The sequence below is a fragment of the Adiantum capillus-veneris genome, chromosome 27 (genome assembly GCF_014529385.1).
Source record: "Adiantum capillus-veneris isolate H3 chromosome 27, ASM1452938v2, whole genome shotgun sequence".
NCBI classification, from domain to species: Eukaryota; Viridiplantae; Streptophyta; class Polypodiopsida; order Polypodiales; family Pteridaceae; genus Adiantum; species Adiantum capillus-veneris.
In genome coordinates, this window is record NC_140957.1 from 90,507,765 (window position 1) to 90,533,273 (window position 25,509).

At 38.8% G+C, this 25,509-nt stretch overlaps 1 protein-coding gene across 3 annotated transcripts; it reads left to right on the forward strand.

The window, feature by feature from the left end:
* Window positions 1-1,132: 1,132 nt before the first annotated feature.
* On the forward strand, window positions 1,133-25,509 carry LOC147422378 (GABA transporter 1-like). Of its 3 annotated transcripts, XM_086503374.1 has the most exons (8): window positions 1,133-1,289; window positions 1,352-1,472; window positions 1,916-2,038; window positions 3,679-3,773; window positions 4,530-4,716; window positions 9,017-9,147; window positions 21,420-21,635; window positions 25,080-25,509. In XM_086503374.1, the coding sequence occupies exons 1-8, from the start codon at window positions 1,245-1,247 to the stop codon at window positions 25,458-25,460; spliced, it is 1,299 nt and encodes a 432-aa protein (XP_086359500.1). In that variant the 5' UTR covers window positions 1,133-1,244; the 3' UTR covers window positions 25,461-25,509. The 3 variants fall into 3 exon arrangements, with proteins under 3 accessions (XP_086359500.1, XP_086359501.1, XP_086359502.1); XM_086503375.1 differs by lacking the exon at window positions 21,420-21,635; XM_086503376.1 differs by having other exon boundaries at window positions 1,170-1,472; window positions 3,687-3,773.

Genomic DNA, 25,509 nt, shown 5'->3' on the forward strand with positions numbered 1-25,509 from the left:
ATAAAAATATATATATATATATATATATATATATATATATATATATATATATATATATATATATATATATATATATATATATAAAGTCATCTCATCAAATACATAACAAGTTATGAAAAAAATATCTTCACTATGTTTGGATGTTTTTTTGTGTAAGAGTACTTTTATATAGTGACATGCATGATTCTTTAAGGCTCCAATCTCCCTCCATGGCACATGCGGTAAAGCAAGATGTATTGTAAGGAGGCATGCATTCAGATCCCTTTTAATGAGGTTTTCTAAGAATGCATAGGCAAACAATTAATAGCTCAAAGTTTTTTAAAATATGTATTTTAAGCAATAAAAAATGATAATTATTTATTTCTATTGTTTGTATCTTAATTGTTATGGCTGAAGTTCGTGCACTTTTGATCATAAATAGCAATTAATAGCTTAAATTTTCTAAATTTGCCCTTTACATGAAGGACCGAGTAAAACGTTTCTTTTAAACACTACCCTCTTTCTCTCTTTTTGTCGGAGATCATAATGAATTTTAACCTTTTTAAAATAGATTTTTAACTCTTATGACCCCTCAATAGTCACTTTTTTGCTTTTTGAAGGCCCATGTGAAGACTTCACCTTGTTTCTCATATGAAACTTAATGGAAAGATACTTTGTTCACAGGTTCAACTTGGGGTCCAGAGGGTCACATTTGGGGGCAATTCAATTTTGATTCTGTGAAATGACTGACAGTTCAGAGATTGCACACCATCGATCGGGGGGGGGGGGCTCGTCCATAAAGGACACAGGGCCAACTCGAGAGATTGACGGCGCTGGAGAGATCCACCGTCGATTAGAGCTCAAGGAGAACAAAAAGTTAGGGTTCCCAGTCGGCCGTCGCGCCTTGAACCCCGGACCTCCCCCGCCACACTCTTCAGCTCTATCCAATCCGCCTATCGCGCATCACTGCAGGTAATGCGATTGCCCCTACTGCGGAGATCCGACGACCCAAATCGCGTCCCCCTGCCGTCGATCCTACGAGTTGGACCCCGTGTCAAATATAAACGAGGGGCGCGGGGGGTTGCTTCCAAATTAATCCTGTGGCGTGAATTCGTTGGGGCCTGAGGACAAGGTGTGAACTCATTGAAAGTGTACAGGTTTACAAGACTCAAGAGCACTAGAAATGTGATCACCTATCTCTGTCTACCTTTGAATATGGGGGCTGTCATTTAGAGAGAGAGATAGAGATAGAGAGAGAGAGAGACATGGCGGCAGTTGATCCCTCAGCAGAAGGGGAAGATGAAGCGCAGGTTGTATTTCCTGTTGTACAACAGATTCTGCTCTTTCTTTGCTTTAATATGCTCCTCTGCAGCTGAGGAAAGAGGGAACGGGATCATGGCGCCATGCCGCCTTCCACGTCGCCACCACCATTGCCACACCGGCTGCCTATGCTCCTCTCCCTTTTGCCCTTGCCTCCTTAGGCTGGCCTGCTGGTAACCCTCACCTCTCTATTTCAAGATCATACAGAATCTGACTCTGTCTGTTATACATGTGTATGAGCACGTGAATGTGTGTGTGTGTGTGTGTACACATATATATGCTTATACATACTTGTGCGGGTGTGCGTGTGCACATGTGCATACGCATGCATGCACAAACATAAACGCGCGTTGCTCGCCTACATCCATGCCTACATACACATAGACACATGTACATCTGTTTCATGCATATGTCTATGCCTACATCGATATAGACACATATTTGCACACATTCACCAAATGCGTATGGATACACCCGCAGAAAGTCTTTCCATCCATTGTTGCATAAATACATGGCTAGATACATATAAACACATGGCCTACATAGATGCATCGGCACATGAATACACATACAATTGCACACGTCGAAGAATACGTGAATGGTGGTGATACTACAGGAATGGGGATGCTAGTGATGGGGACTCTGGTTACATGGTATAGTAGTATTTTGGTGGCTTCCCTTTGGGAGTGGGATGGAGTACCTCACACAAACTACCGAGAACTTGCTCAGAGCATTTTTGGTAAGACTTTAGACTATCTTCTCAAAGTACTCTCTTCTTTTTGGTGTATTATATCATTAAAATACGTTTCGAGAATGACTTTAAATGAATATATTACTGTGCTAGGTCCTCTCTTTGATTCTTCTGTCGTTGTTGTTGTAAGTTGCCTTAAGATTTTGTTGAGGGAAATGTTGTGTATGCACTCATCCATGCTGTTTGTATGTATGTGCCCATTGATCCGTTGAATTATGAAGTCCAGCTAACGACCTAAATTTGATATAAAAAATGGTAAAAACATGACTTTTGTCACCTGTATCGGGTACTTCGTTCCAAATGTGGAATTTTTAAGAAATTTTTTTTCTCAAAACTTGGAAAACCTTAAGATGGAAAAGGTAAATTGACTATACCGGAAGAATTTTATATGACATTTCTCTAAATTTGGTAGGTTTTCTCACCAGCAAATTTAGAATTTAGAGGTAAATTTGAATGTTTGTAGGTGTGATACCACTAAACCTAGGTATTTTTTGATTACTATTGAGTAGCTTGTTTTCATGTTCCACAAGGAGGTCTATTTTCAGTCTCCCAAATGGAGCGCACTCTTTCAAGACTGAATTGATGATTGCTTTGCGTAGTTTGTGATGTCATTTCTCTTTATAAATGCGACCCATGGTATGTTTTTTTTTTCTTTTGAATAGTGGCAGACATGATATCACGTGAAATTCTTTTTAGGGCAATAACTGGAAGCATGGTTTCCTTTGTATGCTAATATTGAATATGTGTAGCCCTATGTTTAGATTATATAGAAGCCTAAATTTGCTTTTCAAGCAAGCATTAAAACCACCACCTTGAAGCTTCTTATATGCTTAGTTGTGTACTCTTGTCATTCTTTAGAAGGCATCTTACAAGAATTAGGGCCTTTTTTGAACAGAAAACTAGTAGAGGGGCATACATGGCGATTTTTTGAACAAAGTAGGGGGTTTATCTGAAAGATGAGAGTACCAAAGTGGGAGGAACATGTGAGCTTTTTGTCGAGGGACACGTGCACACACGCGTGCGGAGACGCACGCACACATTCAAAGAAGTGATATCTTGAGCAAATATGAACTAGGAAAATAAAGTATTGAAGATGTAATCCATTGAAATTGTATCATTCTGGTGCAAAATTTAGTAGTCCTTCAAAAAGTTTGCCTACTTTTTTAACCCACTTGGTTGTGCACATCAATTTTCTAGAGTTGATTTTTCACATAGTTTCGAACCTTTTTCATCCTTGGCACTCTTTTGTTGTTCAAGGCTCTAAAATTATCATGTGAGTTTACTACTTGCTCTGCAAGTCGAATGAAAGTGGATAAAAGAAGATTTCACAAGCAATTGAAGAGCACAAATATTTCTAGCATTAATAGAGTACTTTCAACACCGTTAATACGAAATCCTACCAAAACTCTCCCACGTTATGAATGTTTACACATTTGAGGATAATTTTTTTTTTGCACCCCCCATCCCCCCCCCCTTGTTAGTTTCTCACAAGTTTGAGATAGTAGATCTCTAGGCTTTTAGTTAGTTGAAGATGTGCTTGTTAGAATTGTGTTTTATTTTTGTCCTAATTTCTAATGTCATTTTATGAAATTTACCTCTTTAGATCTTAACTCCTCTCCTTTTTGAAGGTGAAAAGGGATACTGGGCTGTGACCTTTTTCCAGCAGTTTGCATCATTAGGAAACAACATCGCAATTCAAATAGCAGCTGGCACAAGTATGAAAGTAAGAGAGAGAGAGAGAGAGAGAGAGAGAGAGAGAGAGAGAGAGAGAGTGTCGTGCGATCTCCTTGGAAGGCCTAAGTTGGCTTGCACAAGATATCACACACATCCATCACGTTTAGTCATATTGCACTTTGGAATTGGCACTCAAAAAGAGAACGACATTAATGAGTTGCAATAGGCACCTTTGGTCAAGGTGGATGCGTGGGTTTGTAAAGACTGAAGTTCGATTCCCAATTGCATCTTTCAAGTTCTAGTCGCCCCTTAAAAAGGCACACCTAGGGTTGCACACACGTGCACATATCGTTATCCATGCATTTAAATTCTATAGATATTTGCAGTAAAATAGAAATAAAAATAAATTACGAAGTGCTTTTATGTGGACAAAATGCATACTGGATCTTTACTGTTTTCTTGCAAGGAGTAATAAGTGTCAAATGCATCTTCAACACGTGTATGAAATTAGATAATGGTTGTATAGGTTTTCATACACAGAATAGGTACCAGACTTTATGCATGATATGAAAGTAGGTAACTTATTAGTGCTTTTTCTTCATGTGATTTAATGGGATGAAGAAAATACCATATTTTCATCCCAAGAGACCTTGAAGATCTATCCCACGAGGAGAGTTGAACTCAAGACTTGTTATGAGAGAGAGAGAGAGAGAGAGAGAGAGAGAGAGAGAGAGAGAGAGAGAGAGATATGACCATTCAACAAGCCGTATGTGTGTTTGAATTTGTTCTTGTGTGCATACTACAGGCAATCTACAAAATCTATCACCAACGTGACAATATGTCCCTTCAAAAGTTTATGATAATCTTTGGTATAGTGGAGTTGGGGCTTTCACAATTCCCAACAATTCACTCTTTGCGATGGGTAAATGCTGTTTGCACTTTGTCTACAATTGGTTTTACAACAACATCAATCGGTCTATCAATATATAACGGTACATTTCTCCCTTATATTATGTGTCACAATTCATTGAAGTCCACATTTTAAGAATCTCACTTTTAAGAAATTATAAGATTTGACAAATGTAGAATGTTGAATTATCACTATGATAATAGCAATTTACTTTTAATTAGAGATTTGGACTCTTAAATAGGCTTTGCTATGCGATGACCACTCCATAGGATTGGACCATAACCTTGTTTTGATAGGATAGGCCAACTCACCTTATCTCCGCATCTTTATCTTTCTTGAAGAACCCACCCATTCCCATTCTCAATCCTCAATAAGATCCTTATCTTTGCATCAAAGCTTAACAAATGAAACCTAGGTTTTTGGAGGTCCAAGTGCAATATACTTGTTTTATAAGTAGAAAAGTGTCTCGATGAACATTTAAGTGCTTAATACCTACCCATATGCACTACTCAAGTCCTAGGATTAAGGAAACAGATTTTGCTTTGTTAGAGGGAGATCCTCTAGGAGAAATATCCTTTAGCCATAAGTGGCCTATTTTTTGTCTTGACAACATTGATTTGTTGAGGGGTATACAACACTGTACATTGGTGTTTTATTCTACGACTCGCCAAAAATGTGTTGAATTCTTTAGGTACATACTTACACCCTCAATCACAACAAAGGGTGCCCACACTATAATTAGGTACGTACTTAATATGAGCAGTGTGAAAATTAGGGACTAATGCATGCTATTCTCCACCCAACCTTCTCCTCTCATAGGTCCTCTAGCTTATCTATAGGAGCCTCTATTCTCTACATATCTAGCCGGACTTGCCTATGTCCCCCCCCCCCCCCCCCCCCCCCCCCCCCCCAAGTCCTACCCTCCCCCCCTTGGAAGGAGAATATTTGTGTTTGAAAACATCAATGAAACAACTCTTCGTAAGAATATTCATGCTGTCCTCTTTAAATATGAACCAGGTCAACTAATCCACTTAATAATTATCACGTTTATTATTATAGTGAAAATTGAACCGAATGGTTGCAATCAAATATCCTCCGAAGAGATTGTTTCTTTGGCCTAAAGAAACCTCTACTTAGATCTCATACTACGAGTAGAGCTTACCTCAATCAAGACGTTCTAATTTAGCGAAACTTATTCTTGTCAGTCGTTAACTAATAGAATTGCCTATCTCAAGCAAGATGCATTATTTGAGAAAAACTTATTGCTCAATCTTCTCAAGCAATTTAAGAAACTAGAATGCTTCTAATTAAAGCAAATCCATTAAGCTATTGATGAGTATTTGTACTTTCTTGTAACACATATTTGTGGGTATATTTCCTCTCCACATGTAGAATAATTTTCAATGCTAGGACTCTTCTTCCTTTAAGAAGAAGAGCTTTCTGTGGAGTATCTCTCCTTAATGCAGCGGGATCCGCCAAACGACTTAACTTCACAACTGATGGATATTGTAGTGTGCCCAGTTATGTTTGCATGAGAACTGAATCTATATCTCTATGCGTAAAATTGGGTGACCTTACGATTGCATATTTCTTGTAACTTGAGTAGCCGAACATGATCTTAGAGATGATCAAGGCTAACTCAAAGCCCACACTTTTAGTGTCTTGATAGAGTGAAGATGGATCTTGGTTTTCATATCTTTTAAGGGCTATGTATTGCCTTTAAACTGAATAACAAAAGGTGACTTGAAACAGAACGAAGCCATCATCAAATGACGCACTCTAAGGGTTCTGAAATGGTCATGCCAACCAGAAAATTCAAATTTAGCAACATAGTTTGTACTTTCTTAGAGCTATGTATACATCAAAATATTTTGAAAGAGAAATAATGATGTGAAAAATTGAGGTACAAATCTATTGCACTCACGTAATGTTCATATGGAGTGGAAATTGACCTTGGGTTTTGCTATGCCCAAGATACACTCTAGACACCCATATCATCTCTAGACATATTGTAATAGAATTTTTGAAGGCAAACTTAGAAGCACACATTGCACTTGCTCTTAAATGCGAGCATACTTAGATTACTACAATCCATAAAGTGCTAATTGAATTCAATGTATGCCAATACTATAAGTAAAATTGCACACTCATAGTGTCTTTATATTGTACTTGCACATTCCATAGATGTCGTAAATCATCCTTGATGCTGCACTTAGTAAGTTGAGCTCTGTCCTCAATCTTTTGACGTGCGTAAACTAGTTTAGTCCATAATTGCTATAAAATCATGCAAATTAAAATGCTAATTATAAATCTTACATGCATTATCATGCCGAATTCCATAAGCACCCTTGTGCAAAGATTGAAAAATTGTGTACTTATGCACGATTATGCATGGATTTGCCTATCTTAACTAGAATCAAACTTGGCGATCATCAAACTATCCTTGAGAGAGTGCATGATTCCTTTTATTGAAATCGTTAAAAGAAATCATTCTTGTGTGGATCCACTGTGGATATCAATGAGTTGTGGATCCATTGTGGATATCAATGAGTGCTGTGAATCCAGCTTATAACCGTTGATTCCAATTCCTCGCGGATCTTTCAAGTGTGCCTTGTAAGCCCCTTGGCAAGATTATTTACGTCCTCATGAATCCCAAGTTTGTGCTTGTGAAACCCTTATCAGAATTTCTTACAATGATTCCTTTGCTTTGCACAAACCTGTCCAAGTTTGCGTGCCTACAAAGTTGTGCTTCGTGAAAATACTTTGCATCCTAGTGCTTTGCATGATGTCTTCCTTGGCCTTAAGGGCCTTTGCATGCTATAGAAGCATGCTTCGTTTGGTTAAATTGCTGAAATGCACCGATTGTGGTTGATCATTTCCATTGCATGCTGTGCATGGGTTTTGCTTGTAGCTTCCAACCCATTGTGTATCTGTTCGTATACAAATGTCTTTTTGAGCAATTTGAGTTGTCCTTTAGATTGCAAGCCGTTAAATAAAAGCCGTCGGATACCTTCACAGAATGAAGCCTTGCTTGACCTTTTGTGATGGTTGTTTAAGACTTTGCTTAAAGCATAAGCCTTGCCTTAGATAATGACATCTCAATGATGAAAATCTTGTTGAGCTTCCGCCTTCGTAACTTTCTGATTTTTCTTTAGACATTCACATGCCATGCATGACATAAATCTCAAGGTCCAAGGCGTGATAGCCTTGCTTAAGGCAAGCTTGTCTTGATTTACCTACACTAAATCTCCATACCTTGATGCAAGCATTGCTTGTCGTGCTATATATAAACAAGTTGTGCTCACCTAGCTTTTGCTTTTGAAGATTATTTTGTCTTGTTGTAGGCACAAAGATTTCCTTGCTTTGCACTCCCTATAATTTTTTGTCAGAATCAAAAAACAAAATTCTAAATTAAATATGCTTACTACTGCTCAAAAGCCTCTCCAGATAAAACCTCCGGCGAATCCTCAAGGATGTGGTGCTTGAAACTCTCTTGTATGTGAAAAGAGACTCGACCAAAGTCACTTAATTTACCACCAAAGAGCCTCTCAATATGAAACAAAAAGCTTCAAGAGCTCTATTATGGCACGCAACAACGTGAGGAGAGAGAGCTTGCATGGTCAGTTTTCCATACATATGTTGATAGCTGTTTTTTGGCTCTCCGTATTTTCCATTGTGAGCCACCTCAACCAAGCAAAATCACTTTAACACTATGGCTATCCGCACGTGTTCATATGTACATATGTGTGTGTGTGTGTTATGCAACATGTTATTTCATGGAAGAAACTTCAACTAGCTAGTTATCTAGTTAAGGGAGACAAATAATATATTTGTACATAATATTTCATCTTAATTTTGACCTAAATATAGTGTGTATTTATGTAAGTATTTTACAAATTTGTGTATATACCTATATTGAAGTGTGGGTTTTTACCGTGCTTACATACGCTAATTTTTATCATAATATATATATATATATTTTTAACATACATTTGTATACTTGTATGCAAACATTGCAAATTATTGGAAACACATTAACTTTGTGCTTGCCGCTTTTATCAAATGAGCTACAAAAGAGATGTGCGTGTATATATATTTTCAAATATTCACCAATGAGGGATTGTATGATTACCATATGAGATAGATGCCTATATTGTGAGTGGAAAACATGTCATTGTTTGCCATATTGATAATTAAACAAATGAAAAATGATACCACCTAGGTCTTCTTGCCTTTGATATTGTTTACACTTATGCAAATCCTCTATGCTAATTTCATGAATATAATTGTGGCTAAAAGTGCAAATAAAGCAATAATTGGTATAATTTTCAGAATGTGTCATTAGCTAAATGTTTATCATTGTTTGTTGTCTCAAAAAATAGGAAAAAAACTAGATCGTTCTACTATTGACTATAAAATCCATGGAACCAAATCTTCTCAAGTTTTTGGAGTTTTTAATGCATTGGGAACTATTGCATTCTCATTTGGAGATGCCATGCTACCTGAAATACAAGTAAGTCAGATCATATTTTATTTCATTGAGATTTAGCTGAGCTTTATATGTAGCCATAAGTATTTGAGAAATTTTTGGAGACGTGTGAAAAAATTTCTTCTTCATTAGCGTTATAGGTTATTGCAAAAACCTAATAATCATGTAACATATGGCTTGAACTATCTCACAATGTTTAATGCATGAAATTTTAGATAGCTTATTGCTATTTTTATATGATGATAGACATGAATTTAGGATTTTGAGATTTTTGGCCAAAATACATCTTGAATACCACTACACATGTATACACACATAAACTCTCTCTCTCTCTCTCTCTCACACACACACACACACACACACACACACATACACACACATATACACACACAAAAGAACAATATACACAGGCATAGATGTAACACATGTATAAAGACACAAATATGCACATCATGTAGTGAGGCCATTAAATTGAAACCACTAGGGGCAGCCTTTACAATCTCTTGCCATTCCTCCCCATGAGCACACATCCACCTAGCTAATGGGAGACACTACCTAACTAGGCGTGGCTAGGACATAACTACTTTATGACCCAACACAATGGGTAATGGAACAAGTAATAAAAACAAGGGGCCCAAATAAAACAATTCTTGAACACCTAAACACTATTACAAATAATTAGTGCTAGACCTTGTAAATAGAGAATTCATAAGTGGCATTGTGCAAAATTGAAGCAGTTGGCAGTGTGCAAGAGAGGGAGGAGAGTATGTGCGTTGTCGTGCCGCTTTGCGGGCACGGGGTGAAAGACAAGGATTTGCTTGTATTTTGGAGGGTTTGCCAAATTGATGGTTTATGCTAGATTCTGTCATAATGTCGGGAGATAGCACGAATGTATGCATTATGTGGTTTTTTGTAGACCCAACTGTACCAATTAGACTAGCAAGTGAATATTGTATGGGAGGTTGGTATTCTACTTACAAAGGTAGAACTTGAAGTGCTAAGTAAACTGGTCCAGACCGCTCACCAAACTGAGCTACAAAGCCCAAGATATTTGAGTTTGAAGGTGTAGTGCATTGCAGATCTGGGACAGACGAGGCAGGTGATGTAGTTCGAGCCAAATTCAGTGGATGGATGCATAGTGCCTGATTTATGGAGCCTGCCGATCTTTTCAGATCAATAATCGGAGTCTCAAAGGCCAAGTTACAGAGCTATGAAGTTTTGATAGGGATCAATTTTGAACCGGTTTGATCACTTTGGAAATTGTGTCATCAGGGAGTTTTTTGGGCCTTGACAGGGTTCTCGAAGGTAGAGCAGTTCATATGGAGTTGGTAGGAAGTCACTGCTTATGAATCGAATTCCCGATGACCAAGATAGGACGGGTCGAAGGTTTGAGCAGATGTTGGACATATGGGTGCAGGTGATTTTTCCCATTTTTCAAACGCGTAGTTTGAGGTCAAGGTAAAATTGGGCTATAGCATGGACTAGCCAGTTCGAAGACGGGAAGGAAGACTTTTGGCCGGACTTGATGGCTTGAGTATCGGGTAACGGGGCAATAAATGGGAGCAGTAGCTAAATGGGAGAAAAGAAGTCCTTTGTTTTGGGTGCTTTAAGGAAGTTTTTTGTGTGGATTGGAGCCTTGGGAGCTTGAAGCTGTCCGGATGTGCCACGTGGCATTAATTTTTTTTTCATATGTAGTGCCTTAGAGTCGTGGTATGGGGTATAAATTCTCTACCGTGCACCGCATTGGATATTGAAGGTGTAGAGAGCTCTCTCTCCAGTGTGGAACCATGGCGTGGGCTAGCGGTGGCGACCTGAGCGCTGCTCATGCCCTCTCTTGGCGTCGAATAGGCGGTATTGCAAGCCATTTTGGCGTTGACGGGTGGCGACACCAGTAGCGGGCAGTAGTCCTGCTGCGGCAGTAGCCGCGGTGGCGCTCTCTGCAAAATGATGACGTGGCGGCCAAGAGGGGTGTCCAACGGCCGTGGTGCCCCAAGTTTTTTGAAGCATCGAGAGCAAGACCCCCCCCCCCTCCCCCCCCACGCTAGTGCTTGGGATGAGGGATCGCTCATGTGAGAGGAGGTGTGAGCACTCCAAAGTGAGTAGGGACAGCTCATAAGGCCAGTCAAAGCCTTACGCAAGGGCGGTCAAGGCCTAGCCGGACAAAGAATAAGGGGGAATTCATGAGTTGAGAAAGAGAGAGCGGTGGGAGTCATGCAATATACATGCTAAATGGAGGGCCACATGGGGGGAATCATGCATAGAAAATGCTAAAAAGGGACTAAAGAGGAGATGCACGAGCAGGGAGAACCCTTTTTTTTTTTTTTTTTTTTTGTTGGAAATGCTCACCTCCTATAAGAGGAGTTCTTTATGAAGTTGAAGGGGTTTTTCTTGGTTTTTTTTCCTTTTGGGATCAATTTTCGAGGATTATTGGGAGGGCTTTTTGGGGGATTGGCGGCAGCGGTGGGCAATTCTTCTGCTTGAGAGCAGTTGGAGAAGACAAGGGAAGGGCGGGGAAAGTATGGAGAGCACGAAAAATCGGGAAGAGCGTTAAGAGCACGAAAAAATTGGATGGCAAGGCAGCTCGGGGAAGATTTCTGAGCTGATGGTTGCAATTCGAAAGGCATACCGAAGCGGGTGTATGCAACAGAGTTGTAAAAGAGCAATGGGAGAAATTGGAGTTGTATTTGACCACATCTCTTGAATCTCGAATGTCTGTTTCTTAGCTTCATATCAATTGATATTGTTCTTATTTGCAATCTTCTCTCTAAAACTCTCTTGAATCACCAATATTACGTGTATTAAACTATTAATTAAGTCTATCTGCACTCTTTTATCCTAGTTTGAGCGCCTACTAAGCTCCTGTTATAGCCAGAGGCCCGGTGCTTTCTCGGTCGACCCTGGAGAACCGCGCACTCCAACAACGCGCATGTGCGAAAAGGGGGGGGGGGGGGGGGGGGGGTAGCACTAGGGATATTTGCATGTCTATATGTTGGGGGTAGTACAGTCATGCATATGCATCAAGCTAGAGAGATTGAGTGAAATCGGTGCTAGGGGGGGGGGGAGAGAGAGAGAGAGAGGTTCAAGGCCCCCCCCCCCCCCCCCCCCCCCAACAGCATGTGGGCTGCATCTAATGGATGCCCTCCCTTGGATACACACACGCACGCACACACACACACACACACATATATATGTACGACCCCACTTTAGGTGTAAACAAGGAAACCGCTATACTTGTATCTGCAATAAGGCATATCAACATCAAACCTAAGTATAAAGAAGCCCTTTCTTCCACCCGATACTTGTTAGTTCATGCGATGGCCCATAATCTGCACCAAAATCTCCCACTTTCCCCCCATGGCCTTAACGGATGCGATCCCAATTGTACATGAAACATATGACGAGATTTCTAGAAAGGAGAGAGACCATGCACACAAAATCGTCGTTATTCACAAAATATGGTTGAATACAAGGGGAGCAAAGGGCACCCACATAGAGAGCTCTTGTTATATTTTCCAAAGTGATGGCATGCATGGCTAGAGTAGGGCAATGTTAGAAAAATTAGTATGCTAATAATGCGTTCCTTTTGTGTTGTGGAGCTAGTGCTCCATTTTTACTATTAATGGTGGCTTATGGATGGTGGGGATGATTTTGGACCTTTGCGAGATAAATATTTTCCAAGTTAGCCTTACCAGGTTGGTTCATGCACATAGGAGATGGGGTATTCACTCCTAATAGGAGATGGGGTATGCACATAGGAGATGGCGTATTCACTTCATAATAATCATTTTACGACTAATCACCTCATGGGGGAAATCATTTCATGGGGTAATCTTTTCTTACAAGAGGAGGCTCACAAAAAAGGTAAGGATCATAGGAGGCCGAAGCCCATTTTTGACAACCCTCCACTTTGGGTTTAGACTATGACAAGTTGTAAACACACTCATATCCCAGTCATGTGCTCTAGCAACCCCCTCTTGAACAATACTCATAGTAAAGACCAAGGCTATCTAAAAGCTGTGCAAGGCAGAAAGGATAGGTAAATTATACGGTTCTTTTTTTTAACAATGTGCGAGAGTTTGACTCGACTACTACGTTCATCATCTTCTTCATATCCATCTACTCTATATATTTTTGGATCTGTCTTCTTCTTGGTGTCACCACTCTAGGAACATCTTCTAATGTCTTGTGCTGAAATAGAACCTTAGAAACTTTGCAGGAGATCTCCCCTTGAGAGAAGGTACCAAATGATTGAAGACCTTAAAACTCTACACCATGGGACTCTAAACAAAATCAAACTTAGCACTAAGAGGAGCATCTTAGGGTTGGCATCAATTGAGATAGTAGCTATACATCATGTAGGGAGGTGACATTTGACCCCTCTTTTGTGGGGAATGCTTTTGGACTTTTTTGAAATACATATCTGCAAAATTGGCCTCACTTGATATAATTGTCAGGAATAGCTTTATTAACATCTCTTAGAGGTCAAAATTTGCCCATAAGATATGTGTATGTTTTCTCTAGTGATCCGAAAAAGGAAAGAAGTTGCAAATCAAAGCATCTACTTTGAATAGACTACACAAGTACATGCAATGTTGAAAGGATGGGTCTAAAATATAATAACGAAGCGAGATGCGCAAGGAGTACACTAGCTCCATCCAATACCAAATATATGGGTGTAAATATCATGCATATGGGGGTATGGACTAAAGAGTTTAAAGAACGGCAATATGATGTTTAAAAGCATGCTCCACACTTTGCTATTTGTCCTCTTAATGTTGTACTTGGATGTCTCTAATCTTCCATGGGTATAAGCAGACTTAAGTCATTTACTAGGAACCCGAGCTCAGTTGCAAGACCATGAGTTTGTTAGAACTCTAGGGTTAGCAAAACCTAGATTAGGATTAGGTTATGGTAGATGCATCAAGATACCATTATTAATAATTAGTGAGCTCAATCATGAGAGAGAGAGAGAGAGAGAGAGTAGACACCAATATAACAATGGCATAGACAAAAGATAAAGTTAGATTACTAGTTTGTAAAGAAGTAAGTACAATGGGTGATTGTATAGTCAAGAGGGAGAGCCTTTGAATGACAAAAGTAGTGATGCCAAGGTAAGATACCTCCCATGTGAGTAGGTTCACCTCCCCATGATACTAACAATGCTCATAACGTTTTAGGCTACCTTTGGACCTTATAGATGTGCCCAATTAGAGTATTTACCTCATAGATTTTCCCTATATCCCATGACCATAAAGTGATTTAAGCAAGGTTAAAGACACACCGGCCTTTTTTTCTCTACCCCATATATAACTCAAATGTGGATAAAATTTAATGATTAAATGAATTTCCCCCTCAATCAAAACTTCTATTCTAGGATTTAGTAAGGTTTACATCTAGGGAGGATGCATACCAATGATACACCATTCTAGGTTCTCTCGGATACAACTAGCAATTGTTCTATTCGTGGTCACTACCCCAAAGAGTGTATCAATACCAAATACCCAACTGAGGTGAAAATAGGGTAAACTAATCTGGATTTTTTGGCTTATTTAGGGTGGGTCTTACGATCGAGTACTACTCCAATTATAGTGTCTAAACCCTTACAGTTTGATTTTACGTTCATTACATGGATTGATGTAAAAGGTATGGTTGGATTTTTCATATGCTTCTTAGTTATAGGTGTAGAACATAGATGAACATGTAGGGTGTCGATGTCGATTCTTGTTGTGGATGTCATCTTTGAAACCTCCAAGATCACAAGCATGGAAGACCTTTCTTTAAACATCTTCGGAACACATATGGCATGGAGAACAAGACATGCCTTAGTGGAGAAAGTCTTAGCCAAATGCGCAAGGCATGGCGAGTGTCTAGACTCCTTGCAGGAATAACATGAGAGGTGATAATGACCAAGTCACAATAAGTATGGCATACGAGGGTAGTTTTGAGGGCCGCCTTGAAGGAGACTGGCTGAATTTTGAGGATTTTAGTGTAAAAACCAATAAAAATCATTTAAATTTTTTTAAAAACTAGTAGATTTTCAAAGATCTCCTTTTTCCCATTGGTTCCTAAAAAGGTTTTGGTGAACATTGCAAGGGATCCTTCATATGAGAAGATTTGGTAATCAAATTTGGCATATAAAACATAATTTTAGAGCAGATTGGATCATGAACATTGATATACACACATCTATATAGACAAAATGGAATGGTGCTTGATAGGAAGGGGTTATTGTGCCTTGAGCTAAAAATCCTTCTACGAACTTGAGACACAAGTTGGGTGTGAACATGCTCTTGATGAAATTATGCATCGTCTAATAAATCCAAATTTTCCTTTTGTTAACACTGCCAACCCACGATTTTACCGAGACGCAAGGTGCCAAGATGTGTGCAGTGCCGAGACGTTGCAAGATGCCAAAGGTAAAAATCACTTTATTGTTGCTCAAGACTACTCAATAGCACCTCGAGACGAGTTATCATCACCCTTTGCAGCTACCCATGCCAAGGGTGTTGTTGAAGCATGCACTAGATGTGTTTGCTGGCAACCAAGACTAATAGACTGTAAGGCTTTGATTGTTTGGATTTAAGGGCTTGCACTCATGTGCCAAGTTGGCGTTATCTTCTTCTATTAGATGTTGCAACTACCCACTACCAACACTATTTATATTGCATTACATTGATATGCCAAAAAATATGATGTTGAAATTAGCTAATTGATGATTGCCAATATGTGTGAAGTCTGCCATTATTTGTGAGCTGATCCCAGAATCAAGGCTTTGATTGCCAACTACAATAGGATTCTGTTGACACTTTGAGCACACCTACACCACAAATTTGAAAATCTGTGCAAGCACTCCTAATGAGCTTCGAATAGAAGCTTTCAAACCAAAACCCCCATAGATTGGAGCTCTTGCTAATAGAAATGGATGTAACTTGATGAAACAATCCACTTGATGAAGCTCCAACATAAGTTTTGAGTGTAGAGTGTAGCCACAAAGCTCTTGAATCTATGAAAACCTCTCTTTAGATCCTTCAAATTAGTAACAACCAGAGGAATGTAGTGATGGCCACCAAAGCTCCTTCTTCATCATAGTGACGCCCAACGAGAAAATAATGCTAATAAGCATTACCAATGGATTAGTGAAAAACCCTGATCCTAAGTGCAAGCCCTAAATTTATAGCTCAATGGATGTGCGTAATGGATGTGAAGCTCCTAATGGAAAAGACCTAAACATTCTCTGATACCATGTTAGAACTCTGGGGTTAGTAAAACTTAGAATATTAGGATTAGGTTATGGTGGATGCACCAAGCTACCATTCATAATTTATGAGCTCAATGACGAGAGAGAGAGAGAGAGAGAGAGAGAGAGAGAGAGAGAGAGAGTATAGACATCAATATTATGATGATGTAGACAAAAGATAAAGTTAGATTACTAGTTTTTGTAAAGTGGATGATTATATAGGCAAGCGAGAGAGCCTTTGGATGAAATAAGCAGTGATGTAAAGTTAATATACCTCCCGTTTCACCTCCCCACGATTCTAGTCATGTTCATGACTTTTTCGGCTACATATTAGATGTGCCCAAAAATAGTATTTATCTCATAGATTTTCCCTATATCCTATGACCATAAAGTGATTTGGGCAATGTTAAGAGACACATTGGGCTTATATTTGTAACAAAAACATTTGCCTAGTATAGTGTGACTTATCTCTTGGTGGTGTTTGAGGTGTAGTAATGGTCCTCTAGAAGAGGCCGTGAGTTGGGGGAGGGGGTTGCCATCCTCTACTAGAGTTGATGGGCATCTAGAATAGTGACTCTCTATGTCCTATATGTCGCAATAAGCAAATAGCGACCTAGATGTCTTTGTTTCTTGGTTCCCACAAATTTGGAAATAGAGTAGTAGGTTGTCCGTGTAAGCTCTCGTAAGCTTAGGCATTTGCGTAAATAATGCTCCTCACTATCTACCTCTAGTATACATAGCTTGGGTGTCATTTTGTGTTCAGGAATGAGTGTGTTGGGTGTGGGCTTTGTTGCATCTCTTGTAGGAGAAAACATTCCACCTAGGATTGTGATGCAAGCGATGTAGAAAATCCATGTGAAAATGATGATGTGTATCGATGATGTGGAAAGAGTCTAGTCAACCTAAAAGATGGATAGATAAGCACCTTGTGAAGAGGTCATCGCATGTGTCATCTCGATGCTCTCTCTTGGCTCTACCGAAGAACACACTGTTTACACTCATTGATGATGGATAATCAAGCTACCTTGTGCATCAAATCTTTCACTCTCGAGCATTGAGAATTGCGATTTATTTAAGCTCTTGTCTAATCTCTATGTAATCACCTTCATGCCACAAATGGCACACTAACTCATCCTCTCTAATCACCTACCTTAACAAGAGGTATCAAAGCTTGTCACTAGATTAGCACTTCCTAATCTAATTAGATCCGAGACATAAACAATCCTCTCTATGTTGGGTCACATTGGTATTCTCTATTAGCCATTGTGATTGCTACTTCAATGTCCATGCATTTCACACTAGCTGTGGCACAAATCATCCCTCTAATCTCTCTTCTAAGAAGTCTTCTAGTGATGAAATATATGTATCAAGTTATGCTGGTACCTATACTAGAGTGACTGAACAGGAGGAAATTTTACTTATTGCACACTTTTATGCATTTTTAGGAGAGAAATTAAATGTTTTGTCTCACAATAAGCTCTTTTAGGACCATTTTCTTGCTCCTTTTGGGTGTCCATCAATCAAAAACCTATTGCATTTGGTTGAGATTCTATTCTCAAGCCTCTACTAGAGGTTTTGTAGGCTTATTAATCTATCTTTGTGCATAATTAGAGTCCCTAATAAATTTTTTCAGTTTTATTGTCGATTTGTGTGTGTGCATGTGGGTGCGCACATTGTGTGTGAAGGATCCATCTCAACTTGGACATTTTGTTTGAATCTCTAGCAGTTTGATTGGGCTAGTTGGGTGAACTCAAACTAACTCAAATCTTCCTCGCAGTTTTGTTGGGTCTAGATGGATGCCCCACCAAATAGAGCTTGCTAACTGTGACCTGACGTTCCTTGATTGCAATTAGCCGCCTAGTAACCTTTGCACACCCAACCACTTGGAATTTTTCCACCTTTTCCATCCACCCATCCCCCCATGGACTTTGCCTGAATGCTCAATTGGCCCCAATAACCCTTTAGGGTCCATTGATACTCATTCCCATGCCGCCACTCCGTGAAGACAAGTTCACCTTGGCCCTCTTCTAGCTCTAAGCTCTTTTAAGGGTTGTTCACACATGATATAGAGCTATCTCCAAAAAGAGCCAGTGATAGGGTCCATTGGTAGCCCTTCCCATGCCACCACTCGTTGAAGACAAGTTCATCTTGGCCCTTCTCTAGCTCTAAGCTCTTTCAAGGGTTGTTCACACATGATGATATAGAGCAATCTCCAAAATGAGCAAACATAGGCATTTTTGGCAACATTTGAGCATAGAGGCCTTGTTTTTGCATAAATCTCAAAGTACTCAAAGATTTAAAATGGTTTTTGTACGGCTTCAAGAAAACCACAACCTTAGTCCTATTACTAGGAATCCTATTATTATGATTTTTTTACCTAGCACACTTCCCTATTTGTTCTATATGCCATATCTACTTGGAGGTGGCAAACTTGCTTCATCTCTGATCATTATCTTCATGTAATTTTCACTTGGAGAATTTGAATTAATGGCCGGTCATCTTGGATAAGACCTTCCTCTCACTTCTCATAGGGGTGCACCATTATGGGAGAGGAAAAGGGCATCAAGAAGGCAATGGCCAAGGGTTTAACACTTGTGGACAAAAAGTATCTCATGCATAAACAACTTTAAGGCCATTTAGTGAAGGCAAAATTCTGGAAAATAGGCAAGGTTAAGAAAATATGCAGCCAAGGATTTACAAGCTCTAGGCATTCTACTCACTTCACTTGATGACAAGTTTTTGCACAATCTTGACTTTTGTAGACTCCTCACAAAGCTTGGATCACTTTAGAAACACACTTTGGAGTCATAGCCAAGCACTCCAAATTTTTACACAAAATGAAAATTTATAGCTTAGTTACAAAGGTAGGAGAGGACGTGTCATCTTTTGTGAATGGGTTGTAAATAGGCTAACAAGTGCATGAACTTAGTTGTGTTGTATCCATTGGCTACATGACAATGAAGATCAAGTGGCTGTGCTACTTAAAAATATGTCTAGAAATTTTAGACAAATCTTCACAATGCACAAAGAAAAAGATCCTATGCCAAATCATAATACAAAATATTGTAGACTCAAAGACAAACCACATCGGGTAACATTCACAAGTCATAAGGAACACTACAAAGACTAGGGAAAATTCAAAATTAACCTCTTAGAAATTCGAGTGATGATGAAAACCATGTTAGGCAAGTTTATGAAAATGATGTGTTGTGAGCAATAAGCACTCTCTTGTGTACTTACCCTCTTTGTGTATGCAAGGAGTGTGTCTCTTGCCCTAATTTGTGTGAAGGGAGATGTGTGTAGGAATTTCATTAACATGATAAAAAACACGTGAACATGTTAATAATATTGAGTTTTTTAATTAAAACACGTGATCACATTAAACGTTCACATGACTTTCCTATTAACCTACAAAAACCATCCAAACCGGTAGTCCCATCGGGCTTTTCCATATCCTGATAGGCCCGTTGATAGGTTTTTGCCATATCTAAGTGGGTCTGCCACGAAAAAATAATAGCCTAGTGGGCTTTTGGTGGATTATTAGGTCGCCATTTATCGGCTTCAATATGATAACGTAAAGTGTAATTATGTAAATGCGATAATAACACATGGTAATCACAAAAGATTCATGTGATTAGGTAATTATTAAATCCTTGCTTGTGTGTCTACACCCTATATATTCAAGGGGAGCCTTCTATATTTCATGCCATACTCCTAGTATATTTTGAGGGGAGGATTTTGTGAGTGCAAAAAAACCAACAAGGGGAGGGTTGTTACGTGCGGGCTTTCTTGCATCTCTAATGGGAACAACCCCTCCACCTACGATTGTGATATTTCAATCCATGTAGAGAATTCCATGTGAAAAGGATGATGTGAAAAGAGTAAAGCAGCCTATGATACTTTGTCTTAGCTCTACTTAAGAGCTCACAATGTACGCTCTTTGATGATGGTCTATCAAGCTATCTTTTGCATCAACTCTATCACTCTTTAGTTTGAGGATTATGATCATTTTAATCTCTTGTCTTATCTTGATCTAATCATGTTTATTCCATGAATGGCACACTAACTCATCCTCCCGAACCACTTACACCAACAACATGGACCTTGGACGATCTCACATTCTAATATTTGTAGCTCAAGTATTGTGGGCCATGTAAATGCATGTAGCCCAACCCTTGTTGTATGAATTTGTCCTTTATGATGGTTAAGAATTGGTCTTTGTAATGGACGAAAGAGGTTGTGCAAGTGTAATTCATGTATCTCTAATGTAGAGCTACTAAAGATATTATATGGGGGTGAACTTTTTCTTATAGTGTGAGAGATGGATAGAAGGTAGTTGCTCTATATATAGGCAGGTACATAACACTATGTCACTTGTGCCAAGCCCAACAAATCCTTACATTCCAGTGCATTTGGATTGTCACAATATTTTCTTTTAATCTAGTAAAAAGGAAGAGTTTGAGGCAGGTGTCAGCAAACATGAGTACAATTTTAAAAAACAGTCTACAATTAGAGTCCCCCAATCTTGAAAAAAATAAAAATCCTTTCAAAACATCTTAAATGCATAAGTGAAAGGCGAGTTTAGGAAATGAAAAGATATGAAGGTGGAAAGTCAAAAGACTTTTTGAGTCCATATAAAGAGGTGGTCAAGTGCACATTGGTGCATTTGTGTTTGTCTTCTCCTTTATTTTCTCTTCAACGTTTTCTTCTCTTAAAAGTGTAGAGTGTCCTTGCACTATGTAGGTAGTGTTTTTTTTTTTTTTTTTGGAAGCCATTAGGAATACTTATATTTCTATTTAATAAACCCATAAGCTCCGTTTAGGAGAAAAACTTAGACATAGAACGTTTTCTTCTCTTAAAAGTGTAGAGTGTCCTTGCACTATGTAGGTAGTGTTTTTTTTTTTTTTTTTGGAAGCCATTAGGAATACTTATATTTCTATTTAATAAACCCATAAGCTCCGTTTAGGAGAAAAACTTAGACATAGAGACTCATTTCAAGAGTCTTGGGTGTATCTACGAGCCATAGATTTTACTAATCATGTGATTTTTTTTCTTGTAGAGCACTCTCAAGAGCCCAGTAAAGAAAAACATGTACAAAGGTGTCTCTGGAGCTTATGTTGTTATTATAGCTACGTATTGGACTCTTGCTGGCTTTGGATATTGGGCGTTTGGATCCTCTGTATCTCCCTATCTTGTCAATTCATTCATAGAACCAAGTTGGGCCATTATTTTGGCTAATGCATTTGCAATACTACAAATTTGTGGATGCTACCAGGTAAGGACATTTTTTAAAACATTCCTATTTGCCATAAAAAAGAGCATTTACAAAATACTAACCTAAAGTTTTGACGTACAAATATAGACTTATTTTTCAAATTAGATTTTTTTACCATTAGAAGCATGCTAAATTTGTTGGATTCTAGAATAGCATAGAGTGGATATGTAGGCATTGTGGCAGAATTAAATTTTGGTTGAAATTCTATCTCACAACTACAAAAAAAGAAAAGAAGAAACATGGTCAACAATTTCGAGGAAAAGGAGCTCAAAAGCACTATGCATGATAGAAACAAGTGCGACTTCCACCGATGCAGTGGTGGTGCCACCTACATTGACAAAGAAAGAAAATCTCTTCAAGCTATGTTGTACAACAAGATAAAATTTCAAAGGGAAAAAAAATCAACCATGCAAGTCAATAGCTTTATTCTTGGAGCAATGGTACATTTCTCCCCTCATTTTTGAAAAGTGTATTTGGCCCATGTCTAGTATACATGAGTGAGCATGTGCATGGAGTACACTAAACAAAAGTGATTGCACCGCAGGCAATGTCCTCTTATCGCATTCATTGAACATAGTCCAAAACTTTCTTACTAGAACTTCATAGACATATCAACCTTTAAGTGCATTCCAAAAAAATCCATTTAGAAGAACCCTCACTCCACTCTCTCAAAATAATTGAGTGCTTCCCGACCCTATGCGTATCGAGCATATCCTATGAGCAATGAAGTCCAAGAGATGACATTCTTGATAGGAAGCTTGTCAATGACATCTTTTGGTTTTGAGAGTGCCCCACATTCTCTGGGAGATGGTCACCTATATTATATGTACCTATCACATTTTTCTTTGCCGAGGGGTATCAATTCAAGAACTTAATAAAACAATTTAGATTGAATAGGAAAAGGGTGTGTGATAACCATGGACAATCCACAAATATGTGATTTTGTTACACATGGAACACCCCAAGACCACATCACACATGCATGCCTCCCGAAACATATCCTAGTGTGATGGTTTCTTCTAAGAGATCTCGATTAACCACCTCATCCTTAACATTTTGCTCATGTTAATGTCTTGCATGATGCCACATGCCTTCTAGATGCAAGACATGTTATTGCATGTGGAGAGAAGCCCCAGTGTATTGCTCATCTAGTTGCCTTGGGTCACTACATGCATAGAGCACATTAAACCAAAGTGATTGCATCTAGATGCCCTTGAATCATCAATAAAAAAAATCGAGCTTTCTTTGTCAAATCTTGTTGTGTATAATCTTCAATAAGTGCATTCCAAACCAATACATATAGAGTAACCTTTGCTCCACAATCACAATATAGGTGAGTTCTTACTAAATTTAGGTGAGTCCTGCTATTGAACATATCCTTCAAACTATGGAGGTAAAGAGATGACATCTAGATAGGAAAACTGTCAACCACTTCTTAGGCTTTGAATGGCTAACCACATCAAAGATGTTGACAAAAGTGTTGCGAAGCATAATATTTGCTTATAACAGGAGTTTCGTGGTAACCATCTCATCATGAATTTTCTTTTGCTCATAATACCGCTTGCATATGCCTAGCGTCTTTGACGTGGAATTGTAGATGATTGCACATCATGATAAGCACTCACTTTCCCTCTTCCCTATTCCATTTGAAAAGAACTTTGAGCTTTCTCACCCTTCCCTTGTAGGGAATATCTGATAATAAACACATCATGGATTTACCTTTGTAGGGCATACACAATAGTAACCACATCATGGATTTATATGCCCATATCAACTTATTAATGCCATATATGGAGTGTATGTTTAAAGGTAGCCATGAGAGAGAGAGAGAGAGAGAGAGAGAGAGAGAGAGAGAGAGAGAGAGAGGTAATCAATGGGCCACAGACTTGAGCTCAGTGCTACTAATTGTCTCGGATATTCAATGGAGAAGCCTTCTCGATAAAATTTCAATGCTCTGAATTGATAGAGTAACAGCTTTAATATCCTACCCTTGTAGTCAAGATTGCAAGCTAGCAATTTTCTGCAAAGATTTGCAAAGACATGGATAACATTACATCTTAACCCCTTGCGTAGCTCCTAAATAATGTGCCTATGATTTCATTGAGAAACAAAAGAAAAGGGGGAGGGTAGATTTTTAACATTCATGACATGTACCCAACATCTAGAGATAAAAGGATTATGTATGCGAGCTAGAGAAAGAGGAGGCCCAAGCTTTCCCTTCAAGAAATCCCAAACAAATAATCAAGTCATATTTAACACAAACATTAGGTCATCAAACTTGCAATTGAGGGGGAGTTGATGAGATCCACCAATTTCTTGTAGAGTTTGGAATATTTCAATAAGAAGATTTTTAACTGGTGGAGGAACTACCCAATCTGAAGATCTATCCATGCTACTCAAAATGCGTGTGTAAGCTGGTACTAACTCCTTGCTGCAAAAAAAGGCATACAAACCTACCCTTAGTATCCAATAATTGATACATGCACATCTGACATCTTTCTTGAAAAAGTTTATAGCCTTTATATAAAAGCGATTAGTATTTAAACAAAGCGGCCAAAACACAATAATGAGTTGAGTAATTGGATAGTCAATTTCGATGCTTATTCCAATTAGGGTAAAACCCCCAATATAAGGCCATCTAAGCTCGGTGGCGAATTGCTTGGCCCCTGCTGCATAGTTTCAAGCGCGCACAGGCGCAAATGAAAGCTCGGGTTTTGTTCTGCCAACAGGAAAAGAGGCAGCGAGATCGGCGTTACACAGGCGACGCACAAGTTGAAAACATTTTTCGCGTGTAACAAAAATAGGGGCTAGTGGCGATCAAGGAGAGGGGGAGTAATGAGACATTGCGCCAACAAGGCTTGAGCACATGATCTGACGGCTTGGATATCATACCCGCTGCGCTAACTAGTCCAGCATCTGCCATCCTTCGTACCAAAACTGGAGAAAAAGCTTATACATTATTGGGGGTAGCTGCGTCACATTACAGGTCCCCGGTTTTTTATTAGGGGTTTTACCCTAGACATATCCCGAGATCCCTGAAAGCACACAATCCATTAGTGTCTAGCCCATAAAATGACATGTTTAAACATGTGTTTGATGAAAGTGGCTCTCTTAACATGAGCATGCATATACATGTTGAGAATAAATAGCAGCTCTCTTAAGGAATTATTATCACTTAAGGCTTTTGACTTGACATTTTCAGCTTGGAAAATGCAGAGTTATTTTTTATAAGCATTCTCCTTTGTCTCAGTAAACAACAATCCTCAACCTCTATGAGGCTAAAACTTATCTTTTGGAGTCAATTTTTTTTTACACAATAGACTTTTTCAAACAAAAAAGCAAGTTACTTCAAAAAAAATAAAAAAAGAAGCTAATCTTATTGTTTACAAAGCTTGTTCCACATTTTATGAAAAGAGCACTAATGTTTGCTCTTTTTCTTTGCAGATATATTGTAGGCCAACAATTGGTTATTTTGAGGACACATTAGTGCAACGTAAAAAAAGTGACTTCAATACCAAGACTAAAATGTTGATTAGATTATTAATCACAACAACATACATGGCAATAGTTACATTGATAGCATGTGCTCTTCCATTTTTTGGTGATTTTGTGGCCCTTTGTGGGGCATTTGGGTTTACACCACTGGACTTTGTGATACCAGCTGTCGCATTTCTTGCGGTTAGAAAGCCTAAGCTCAAGGTTGTTTGGATTGTCAATATTGTCATTGCAATGCTGTATACATTTGTATCCATTCTTGGATCAATTGGAGCCATTAGGTTTATTACAATTGATATTGTAACATATAAACTATTTAGAGATCTTTAGGTATGTTGTTCATTCGTTTGGCTAAAATATTTAGAAGAAGATTGCATGA